The 12,206-nt window shown below is 37.2% G+C and overlaps 2 protein-coding genes across 2 annotated transcripts; one reads left to right on the top strand and one right to left on the bottom strand.

Moving 5' to 3' along the window:
* Positions 1-1,526: 1,526 nt before the first annotated feature.
* On the bottom strand, positions 1,527-7,014 carry LOC134618699 (serine/threonine-protein phosphatase 4 regulatory subunit 2-A-like). Its single transcript, XM_063464216.1, has 9 exons — positions 6,877-7,014; positions 6,134-6,215; positions 5,783-5,953; positions 4,638-4,731; positions 4,479-4,516; positions 4,226-4,300; positions 3,914-4,060; positions 3,339-3,625; positions 1,527-2,792 (listed from the first exon to the last, which is right to left on the bottom strand). The coding sequence occupies exons 1-9, from the start codon at positions 6,908-6,910 to the stop codon at positions 2,503-2,505; spliced, it is 1,218 nt and encodes a 405-aa protein (XP_063320286.1). The 5' UTR covers positions 6,911-7,014; the 3' UTR covers positions 1,527-2,502.
* Positions 7,015-7,049: 35 nt separating this feature from the next.
* LOC134618700 (eukaryotic translation initiation factor 4E type 3-like) lies at positions 7,050-11,341 on the top strand. The gene is made up of 7 exons (XM_063464217.1): positions 7,050-7,560; positions 8,382-8,454; positions 8,755-8,849; positions 8,934-8,994; positions 9,080-9,146; positions 9,298-9,453; positions 9,545-11,341. Exons 1-7 carry the CDS (start codon positions 7,394-7,396, stop codon positions 9,589-9,591), a joined length of 666 nt encoding a protein of 221 aa, XP_063320287.1. The 5' UTR covers positions 7,050-7,393; the 3' UTR covers positions 9,592-11,341.
* Positions 11,342-12,206: the final 865 nt, after the last annotated feature.

Below are 12,206 nucleotides of genomic sequence, written 5' to 3'. Positions count from 1 at the left end.
GATCTTATCTTTTGTTTATAGGTGAAAACATGGCTTGGCCCATTTCCTTCCTGGCTAAAATACGTGCTGACAGCAGGAATAGTGATAATCTTAGCTTAGAGGTTTCAAGGCCATTGGGGAGTCACTGGATGATATCCTCGCACGATTAAAATGATTCACACCTCCTGTCTTACACAAGAGATATTCCCCCTCATCCAGTCATCGTGCAAATGCTTTTACCTGTGCTGATCACCCGTTTCTACACCCATGCCTGGCAGTTTTCTGTAATGTATTATATATATATATGACATTGTTACTTCTAGAGTTTTAGCTTAGTAAAATAAAAGCAAGCTTTCAGAAAGGAAGCAGGCAAGCATGTTATGTAACATACACCTACATTAGTTACACCTTGCTAGTACCAGGTTTTTCCCCTATTTGCTGTCAGAACAGCCTTAAATTCTTCATGGAATAGCTTCAATAGGTTGCTGGAAATATTCCTCCAACATTTTGGTCCATGTTGACATGATACAGACACGCTGCTGCTGCAGATTTGTCAGCTGCTTATCTGTGATGTGAATCTCTTGCTCCAACACGTTTCAAAAGTGTCATCCTACTGGAAGCAGCCATTAGGTAGACTGTGTGGTGCTTAGGGGTCTGAAGTGTGCTAAGAAAATATTCTTCGCCCCATTACACCACCACCAGCAGTCTAAACCTTTGATACATAGCACTTTTTTTTGTTTTTTATCTCTTGGTTTCTAATTTTGGTGAGCCCTTGGGAATTGCAGCCTGAGTTTCCTGTTCTTAGTTGAAAGGAGTGGCACCTGATACAGTCTTCTGCTGCTGTAGTCCATCTGCCCAGAGATGTTCTTGTTGTAAGAAATGGGTATCTGAGTTACTCAACTAGAAACAGCCTGGCCATTCTCCTCTGATCTCTGGGCATTTTGTCACAGAGAACTGCTGCAAGCTGGTTATTTTCTCTTTTTTATACCTTTCTCTATAAACTATAAGACTGCAGGGGAAGATTCCAGTAGATCAGCAGTTTCAGACCAGCCCGTTTAGCAACAAAAGTCAGTCAAATCACCCTTTCTTCCTATTCTGAGACTTGCTTAGAACTTTAACAAGTCTTCGTGACCAAGTCCAAATGCCTCAATGCAGTGGGTCGCTTCATTCTGAATAGCTGAGTAGACATTTACATTAAACATTTGAACCATTTGCACCAAATGTGGCTGTTGAAAAACACTAGGCATGCTATCAAACTCATGTTTTGGCTAAGGTTATGGTGTACCACCAGCATATAAATAAACTATGCTAACATTGACGTATATATCGCTGAAAGCGGAAAGTTTGAGTGGAACGATTTCACAAGTGTGACTAAAATGCTAGATATCAACAGATAGGTGATACAGACAACAACTGTACATATAATTTCATATTTTTCTCTGGGCTAAAATTTTATAATGTCAGGAAATGTTTCTATTCTCATAACATTTTGAGTGCAGCTAAACAATAATTCCCTGGACACAATTATTGTGTTAACATTAACCCAGATAAGCAACTCCCTTAACACCAGCTGGGCAAAGTACACTTCAAATTTCAGCATTTATTGCTTTCCATGAATACTATGATACAAGCGCAAGCCTTCAGTTTCCAGCGATGATCAGTTTTACGAAGGCAGTGGACATTTATTACAAGTCTACAAAAACTGATTTACATACTGATACATACTGTAAAAATTCCTAATTATCAAAAGTGACGACTGTAAACTAAGGTATGACATACATAAAGTGTAAAAGTACCTTGTATTCTGTTTACAGGGCTTGATGCAGAAATGGCTACCCTTAAGCAAAAGCAATATTCTATCTAACCAAACTGGTTACTACAATACCGTTTTATACTGGCTTCATAGAATGAAAACCAAAACTATAACATTTTCCACATCCTTCAAGGGGTCAAAGCTGACAAGTGCAAGATAATGTTAATAAGAAATATATTTACGGTATGTGCTTCATAGAAAAAGCAAACAGACATATGTGAAGCATTGCTTCACATTCTATATGGCAGGTGTCCTCGTTCACCTTAAGAGAGACACATTCATTAGTGAGATAGTCAAAACAACTGTGCTTAGGCTAAAACAAACTCTATCAAACATATCTTTATGGAAATACATGCCGAATGAATAATGAAAATTCAGAGTACATCAGTTACATTAGTTATTAGGGTTAAATTATTACGTTCAGATATAAAAATCAAGGAAAAAGGATTAGAAAAACTTTTAGTCAACAGTGAAAAAGGCAGTCTCCGTAATCTTCTTTTACATCCATGCCTTCCAGTTTAAAGACCAGGTGATGTGTGGCCTTGAGAATTGAAACTGATTAGGACAAAAAGATCCTTCTGTGAGGAATCTAGAGGTTCACATCACTCTTGGTCCTTACAGGTCCACAGTGCTACAGATATACCCTTGGTGTGGTATCATACAGTGTAAAAAAAGAAAAAACAAAGTCAGATGGCAGACAGGCCTTGAAGTTAGTCAAGTTCCCCAGGCTCTATTGCAGTCTCTGCACTGTTTGAAATGCCAGCAACGCCCTCTGTTGACAAGTCTGGTGAATTACTGGAAGAGGGGATCTGCTTGTCACTGCTTAAGTCATCTCCATCGCTGCTGTTTCCTTCCCCACTGTCCGGCTCAAAACTTTCCTCTGATGGAACAGGCTGCTCAGATTCGTCCACAGTGCTATCGCTCTTCAGAATGTGGTCAGCTGTATCCTCAGATGAGTCTTCTTCCACCTCAGAGGGTCCTGATTGTGTGCTGCTTGGCTCTGGAAGCAAAGTAGAAGGTATTTTAACATGATGTTTTAAGTGACATTCTGCGGCAACTAACTTGTAGGCTATCCAGCTAAATATGTCAATTTAAAGACTAGTGTTGTAAAGTGGGCAAAATAAGTATTTCAACAAGAATCTGTGAAGTGGATCTAAAATATAAACCTTTTTAAAGAAGTGGCACAGAGAGCAATAATACTTCAATATGGGAAGACACATCAATGCACCTTTATCAGAAGCTAAGAAGGTATAAGGTGAGAGATTTTCACAAAACTATTCAGAACATTTGCCTGTTTGAAAGGCACAGAAATATTGCTTTAACTTTAGGCTAACTAGGTTTTAGTTAGTTTGTATTTATGTTCTACTACAGAGAAATAACATCATCCAAGAGATCTGTACTAAAAAGATCTATGTTGTCTTTTTTGCAACACATATAAGCCCCTGTGTATTTGGACTTATAAGAATGCAACTATTATGAAGACACTATCAATTACTGTAGTGTCAGAAGTTATAAAATAGCCTAAATAAGGATCATGAACACATACCATGATTGTCCGATACACTAGGTGTGTTACAAGATGTTCCACTTTTGTATTCTTGACCACAGGAGTGCTTTGAAGACTCTGGTGTCTCTGGCGAGCTCTCTGGCGAGCTCTCTGGCCCTTGATGACAAGACGACTCATTTTTTTCATTTGTTGTTTCATTCTCCTCCGTTTCATCAAATTTCAGTCTCTTCACCTCTTGCTTATCACCATCAGAATCCTCTTCTTCTGGGTGTTTATTCTTTATCCCACTATTTGGTGTCATCTCACCTTCTGATAGTGAGGTTTCACTGAAACAAACACAGTAAAAGCTGTTAAACAGATTATATACTGAAATGCCAGCCAATGAGTTGCTCTTTGTTTGTTTTTTTCTTAAGGCAGAGTCTTGACAAAACCTAATTATAAACGAGAGGTCAAGAGGTGATCTCTCCTCTGTAAAAACCTTAAAAGGAGGTTTTTACAGAGGAGATATAAAACAACTAACAAAAAACTAAAAAGCAGGAATTAGTGTAGTGTAGTAGTGTGTCAAGAGTATAATACACTCTTGATAGGACATATTACCAGATCAAACAATTTACCTTACGCACTGCTCCTCCACCCCCTCTGTGGCTGGCTCTGGTTCTTTGCTGACTGGACAATCAGGGAGCCCGTTGGTGGAAAGTGATGTTGGCAATGACAGCTTTGGTCTGTTAAGTGGTTTTGGTGTGCCTGGCCCATTCACATTTCTACTCCAAAAGAACAAACTATTATTTCTGACAGGCAAGATAGCTTTGTCTTTACTATACTGTGGTTTTACTTATGTTATTTGGCTTTAAAATTTTCCCACTTGCTAGCAGTTTATGAAGCAATTTCAAATTTGTATAAATCAGTCACTGACATTTTGCACCCACCTGTCTGTATACAGAGAAGAGTTGCCAGGAAACATCACCCCATTCATTCTGTTTATACTGGATGCCCCATTTTTCCTTTAAAGAGGTAGAAAGGCACAAAAAAACAACTGGCTGTTAAATGGCTGCTGTAAGTGTGACTCAATAACAATGCATAAAATCTCAGGGGACCATTACTGTCAACAGAAGCAGCTTGAGAAAAATACAGCACACAGAAGAGCAAAGGAAACAGAATCTTAACAGCCAATGTACTCACTCTGATGTGGGGTACATACAGCTCACCACCATTACATTCTGAAAAGGAGAAAAAATATAAGCTATTTTTTCAAGCCATGAAATGTACATTTACATTCTGATATGCTAATATTGTTTATCTTTTTGTTCAAATACTAAGATAATATGGTTTATTGCTCACCTTCTCCAAACCCCTGAGAAACTTGTCTGTTCCTGTGTAGTTTCGCTTGGGGTCCATAAGGAGTTCACACAGACGCTGAATGGTGAATGGGATTCTGTAAAGTTAGAGAAATATTTAGGATCAGGGAACAGATGATGATGAGCATAAGCAAGTAAGAGTTTAATACATGCAGCCAAAAAAAGAGAGAAAAAGAATAATCTACATGTATCTACAGTCATAAATGATCACAAGCTGTGATGCAAATAATTTAGTGAGATTGCTTATTAACATAACGCTTCATATAGTTTGTTTTAAAGTGTTAGAAGTGTTCCCAGTGCACACAACAATTGCTCAAATACAGATATTTGAGAGCAAGGCAATGATTTTAGAACCTAAAAAGGCTACTTCCAACTAAATACGTTACTTTGCAAAATATGCACGAAAACTATTCTCACTGAAGGTGGAATCAATAGATCTGCTTCACCACTTGAGGCAAAGACACCGCTGAATACACCCAGGCTACTAAGCAGGAGACGCTCGCAGTTGGTGATGTGAGAACCAAAAGTAAACAAATGACTCCACCGAGCATTGCTGGAGCACTCGCTAGTTGCACTCTATATGATAGTAAGATTACATCCCAGGTAGAAAACATTGTTCATTTTTTATGTCACAATATTGTGCAACCTCCCAGATACCTTTTATTCTTTTAATTAAAATTTCCAGGGGAAAAAACTCGGTATTCTACTGTGTCACTGCTATTGCACTATAAGGCTGCTGTTGGCATCTTGTTTCAGTAGATTCACACTGCAGTCACACTGCCTGCAAGATTCAGTCAGCAATTCAGCATTTTTTCCCCTATCAGAAATATTATTATTGCAGAATTTCTTAAAATATTGTGATATAATTTATGAAGGTATATTGCCCACCCTGTTAGACAGACATTAACGCACTGCAGCACACAGTGAGCAGAATAAAATATGAGTAAACCTTGTACATTTTTTATATAAAATGCATGCTCCAATATCTAGACGTTTTTGTGGTTATGTTTTGATTTAACAGACAGCATGTAAGAATACCAATAATAAAAACTACTGATTAAAACTCAGTCACTACTGAAGTTGTGACTAAGTATTTGTTTACCATTGCTCATTATAATCTCAACTCACCCATTGTATCCATCCACTATTTTTAAGATCCTCTTCTTCATTTCTTCAAATGGGACAAACTCTACATTGGGATTATGTGGTCCTCTCTGTTCTGGTGTTGCAACATGAAAATCATCCATGACTTTTTCCAATTTAAACATGAAGTATGTTTTGAACTGTGACCATGGGATCCTGTAAGACAATGCAAGTTTGCTTTAAACAAATCTGCTAGGGCACTGTTGATTTTATTTGCAGGCAAACTGATGTCAGTATTTCTGTTTGGCAAAAAAAGTTGTGTAAAATTGTTAAGTGCAGTTGTGTAACATTTAATGGGTGTAGCCATCGTTCTTGACATGTATCCATGGTACTCACATCGGTTGCCCCGTCTTGGCAATATGACACAAAAATTGCTCCAATAGGGGACAGGTGTCTTTCTTCCCTTTCTTCTCAAAATCTGCAAAAGCCAACATTAAGGAACAAAAAGAAAGTTTAACTTTAATAACTTTAAAACAAGCTAGTAAACAACGCTGATCCCCAAGATAATAAAACAAATGCATGCGGCTGCACTGAACTAAATATGAAAGGTGAATACTTTTAAAATAACCAGAGAAGATAGTGTTTGGTTTCAGGCTTCTCCAAATTACAGTGTAAAGTGACATCAATTAAAATATTTACTGCTGCATCAAGAGAAAATACATTTGTTAAAGAAGACCAAATGTTAAGTGCAACTTCATAAAATCCCCAAACCGTTCTCAGTTAACTATATGGAAAGTTCCCACAAGTTAGTTAGCTAGCATTTTATTGTTAGCAGCATGTTGTGACGTTATCAAGCTAGCTGTTTACATAATCGCTAAGCGTCCGTGGGGAAATAAATAGGTGTAAAGTGTGTGAAGACGAAATTTTTGCATTCAGAAGACAGCATTAAAATGGTGAAATCATGCAGAGACTGAATTCAGAGACGCTAGATGCTTCTTCTAAACGCTAGTTGTTGTTGATAAGCTAAGTTACGAGATAACGTAGTTAGCAAACATGAGACATTTTGCTCAGGGCATTAAACCAAACATAAAGGAAAAAATTAATCTAATAATAGCTCATTTAACAACTGCAAACATTGCCTTGAAACGCTTCCAACAATGCGTCGATGTCCATTGCTGTGGCCAGTCACAGGCAAGAAATACTTGCAGGTTAGTAGCACGTTAGCAGGTAGCAACCCAACAAAGCTGGTGGCAGTGACGACTGCGCATGTCAGCAATTACGTCTTCACATTTGCGGAAGACGCGAAGATCAACAAAGCAGAGCGCTACCCCCCGCAAAGAAATAAGTTGCTAAAATTAAAATACTTGTTATTCTCGCCGCCGAGGTATTAATATTTTCATTTACTGGATGTGCAGGATTACGTGACGGAAACTTCTCGATCGCTCTGGCGCGCTGTAGATGCCGCAGGCAGTCAGCGGGGCGTCATCGTTTTGTGTTGTGACGGCGCAAACCGGTGAAGCGACCAATGAGTCAGCAGCTGATCGTGGTTAGTTTTACCTAAGGAGCCTATATATTTACACCACGGACGACAGCAACAGTGAAAGCAAGACATCTGCTAGTTTTTAGTACGCGGTCACTTGGCTTTCAGTGGTAACGATGGCAGTTCCAGTAGCTGCATTACAACTGAGCTCATCATCCAGCCCGAGTCTGCTGGAGCACAACATTCATATCAGTGACAGAAATTTGGGAGGGATTTCTAATAACAATAACAATGGAAATGACACCCTGCCTTTACATTCTCCATGGACATTCTGGCTTGACAGGTAAGAAACTGTTTAATTTCACCCACTCCCGGTTGTGTTAGCAGTTGCTGTAGTTGTCTGGGTGAACTCTTTGTTGTTGACCTGTTATGGAGAACAAAGAGGGGAAATGAATTTATCAGGCCTCTAGTGTAAGTCAGGCATTGCAGCTTAGATAATATAACAGGTGATCTTAACAGCAAAACGCGGATTGTTATTGTTGTTTTTTCTTTATTTAATCAGAAAGACACAAGATGCACATACAAAATGCTTGGTAATGGTGATGCAGCTTATCTGCCAACTGTTTCCTGTCTGACCTACATAAACAATTCCTCTTCTTGGAAGGATCTTAAAATAAGCAAAGGGTGTAATTATGACTGGCTGGCTGAATATTAATAACTCGGCGTGATTCCAGATAAGGTCACTGTACGTTCTTATTAGCACAGGTGTTATTCTGTTGCTGCTCATGTGATTGTTATTGTTTAGTGAGTCACTACTTCTGTTAAAATAAAATTTACTTTTACTTCTCAATAAAGTTTCTAGTTTGACACTAAGTAATCAGAGCTGAACATAAGCAACACTGAGTTACACAAGCCCATCGTCCACTGTGTGTACAAATCAGAGGGTGCAGTGTTCAAATGGGGTCAGTGTTGTTTACTGTTTACTGGCGTTTTTGTCATCTGATCCCACCCCCCAAAACACTCTACCCTATCCTGTCTGCTCAGAGGGCACATGTGATTAATATAGCTCAGAAAAACGGTTTATTTAGTTGATCTGAGATATTTATAAGCTTGAATTTAAAAAAGAAAAGAAGGTAGAATCTGATTTTCTTTTTTTCTTGATAGATCTCTACCAGGAACAACAGCAGCTGAGTGTGAGTCAAACTTGAAGAAAATCTACACTGTGGAGACTGTCCAGGTACGATGAATACACAAAGTGGTTGTACATCTGTTGGTAGTTGGCGTTTAAAATGTTTGTGATTGACGTCTTTGTATTTAAAAGCAATTCATAATTTTATTCAAAGTACTCTCAGCTCTTGACTAAGCATCTTGTATTAGGAATGCCAGTTTATCAGTGGGTGTGTGTAGATAAGAGTAATGAGGAAATTCTTTTTGGTCACTGCAAAATATCACCAAGGCCAAATGTCTGTACTCCGTGTGTTGGTAAATGGTTCAATAAAATGACCCATTTCCTCTGTTCACCTTTGCTCTGGAGTAGAACTTTTGGAGAGTTTACAACAACATACCTGGGGTCTCCAGCCTGCCACTGAGATGGAGCTATCATCTGATGAGAGGAGAAAGAAAACCACTCTGGTGAGCTGAACCTCAAGAACAACATTTGTTTTCACATGATGTCATTTTTATAATTTGTAATGGCACTTCCTTGTTTGCATACAGGGAAGAAGAAAGCAATGCCAAAGGTGGTGTGTGGAAAATGAAAGTACCCAAAGAATGCACTGTAAGTTATACAACACATTTAAGCATTTATTTTGTACACTACCTACTTTCATGATCATTAAATAAAGTTGTCTTCTCATTTATAGTCTGCTGTGTGGAAGGAGTTGCTTTTGGCTACTATTGGAGAGCAGTTCAGTGATTATTGTGCTGCAGGTAAAATTCTTTTAAATGTTCTTGATTGTGATTTTATATATATATATATATATTTTTAATTATTATTATATTCTGTAAAACACCATTGCTATTATAGCTTGCAAACACTATGAGTCAGAAATGCTTAATAATTATTTTTTATTTTTTACAGAGGATGAAGTAGTTGGAGTCAGCGTTAGTATAAGAGACAGAGAAGATGTCGTTCAGGTCTGGAATGGAAATGCTTCTTGTGTTAACGAGTCAAACATCATAGGAAGGATCAACGAGCTCCTTCCACAAGTACCTTTTAAAGCGGTGTTTTATAAACGTGAGTATTTTCTTCTTTTCTTTGGGTGTGGTATCATCATTTTTAATGACTGAAATCATGAGATGTGATAAGATCTTCTGTTATATTTCAGCCCACGAGGAGCACCATGCTTTCGAAGGAGGTAGATCAAGACATTAGCAACTCTCAAGAACCTTTTTTTGTGTTGGTTTTTTTTGTTGTTTTGTTTTGCTCATGAACATGTTTTAATTTTCTTTTTGGGGGGTTTGTGATAATACTGGGGCAAATTTTGGAGCATTCGATTTGCTTCATGTATCATCTTAATTACCTCAATGTAGTTCACATATAAAGCCTCAAAGTCAAGGAAATTTCACATCTTTTAAGTATTACTGTCATACATGATAAAAAATATCATTGTTTTAGTCTAAAGTAAAAGTCAGTTTAGTTTAAATATGTCTACGGCAGTATTTGTATGTTTAGGTTTTTGGTTTTTTTTTTTTCTTCTTTCTTTTTTTTTTTTTAATACTGCACAATTTTACAGAATTGTAACCAAAACAGTAACGCGTGTAGATGTATTCTACCTTACTTTGTGTAGTTTACCAAGCACATAAAAAGCTAGGTCTTTGAACTACATGTAATTTTGGGGGATTTTTGAGCAAAGAAAGTATCACAAGCAAACCTTTATATTAACAACACATTACACAGCTTTTCTAGCCAGCAATTTTATCTTTTTGTAAATTACAGTAAGAAAATACTGTTGTCTGTTCAGGACAAGACGAATAATTAGTATTCTGTAAGGGGACTATTTGAACATAAATTGCACTTTTTTTTTTTTAATTTTCTTGTGTAGAATAAGAGGAATGGGGAAAGGAATATGTTAGTGTTACAATAAAGTGACCTTGGTGCACAAGACACCTTGAGTAGATGCTGAGAAATATATGCAATAATTTCTATTCTGTAGGAAATTTGCCGTGTTGTGGTTGTCATTTTTATTTAAGCCTCTGCTCTATATCAAGCACTTTGTACTGTGTATATAAGATGTCTGATAATCCCTGTAGAGTTAACAGCATATGGAGTTGTGGTAACTGAGACCAAATACAATTTGGTTTTGTGTCACCTTTTCTGATCAAGTGCAATCTTTTTATGTATTCTCTTAAGTCTGAAGTACATAAAACTGCCCCCAGGAAAAATGACCAATAAATACACAACACACAGAAATCTATCACAAGGGCATAAAGAAGCTGTTGCTGTTTGGAGCCAATTTAAATATTTTTAAGAAGAGCTGTTATTGTAGCAGCAATGCCAAAACTGCAGGAATATAGTTTATTTCTGTTGTACTAAGGTGGTTTCAGTTTCTCGAAAATTCATTGCTTTCTGTGGTGTCATGAGTAAACCTATATATGTACAATTTAAAATCAGCCATGTTTAAGCACTGTCAAAATTCATATTAATATGTCTCACCAAAGGCGCCTTTTCAACAGAGCTTTTTTTTTTTTTTTACTGATACTGCAATACTCATACAATTGACTTGATTTCCACAAAATTACCATTGACACCAACAGAAAGACTGCTGCTGTCATTTATCAATCAAATGTTGACGTATTTGTAATGTTGCTCAGCTTCAGTACTCTGCTAGATGAATATAGCACTTGCCAAAATTGCTTTCTTTAACCCATATTGTTCAGTTTTTATAGTAACGTTAAGAGCACATACTGTAGGATAAGAGAATAACAATAGCGTTTCCTTGCACATGTACAGCTGACTACTCACTGCAGATCTCAGACCTTGTAACTGATTGTTGATCTTGGATGGTGCCTTGTGTTCATCAGCAGTTTACATTGTTAAAGTCCTCTGTTTTCTGCATATCGAAACTGTATAATTCTCCATTAGTTTTACACATGTTTAAAAGAAATAAAAATGTTTAAACTTTCATGGTTTTTCTTTCTTTTTATTAATACTTTTCTGCTATAATTTAATTAAACTGAATATGAAAGAATATACTGAACTTTTAGGTGCTATCATAATAGAAAAACACTGTCGACAGGAGTCCCAGAAAAGGTCATGTTTTAGATGTGTCTTCCCTTCTTCTTCTTGCCAGAGATCACTGCCTGAGCATTTAAGGTACTGTAATATATGCAGAGTAATCCTACACCCTACGGTACAGCGAATGGGGGGAAAAATGATAAACTACTTCGTTTTTTGTTTTTTGTTTTTGTAACGTGGCTGTTGGTTTCTTAAGAAACAAAAATCAAGTGTACTTATGGATTCGATTTCATGCCATCCACAGGTAAAATATCTCCCTCTTGCGGTCACATAAAAGCACGGGTATGCAAATAGAAGGGTCCATTTTCATCTCTTAACTCTAGTAGTCTGTGCTGAAGATTTGGCGTTTTTGTTGTGATTATCATTAAGCCTTACGGAATTTTATCACCCGTAAGGTCCATATTAACAGCCCTGCCAAAAGTACTGAGCCAGATTTTTGTATTAATCGACGTTTAGAACGTACTAAAATAATATATGGCGAACCTACCTTCAACAGAGAAAGTGGAAATAGCGCCTTTTGCACTAGACTGAGTAACCTCAGTGCATGCTAATGGTTAAAAACTACATAAATTAACACATCCTGTCACATATACTACGAAAATAATACGATTATTACTAATCCAGTTTAAAACGGTATTTATTTATTTTTTTAAATATCCTTTAAATTTTGATACAGTAGAAGTTTTTTCTGTTGATTGAAACTTGAAGCCACCTATGCAGACTTTATAAAATGAGTGCATACGAGCAAACGT

Source organism: Pelmatolapia mariae, linkage group LG20 (assembly GCF_036321145.2).
Source record: "Pelmatolapia mariae isolate MD_Pm_ZW linkage group LG20, Pm_UMD_F_2, whole genome shotgun sequence".
Taxonomy (NCBI): Eukaryota; Metazoa; Chordata; class Actinopteri; order Cichliformes; family Cichlidae; genus Pelmatolapia; species Pelmatolapia mariae.
The sequence above is the reverse complement of the archived record's forward strand: the minus strand, read 5'-3'. Positions and strand labels throughout refer to the sequence as shown.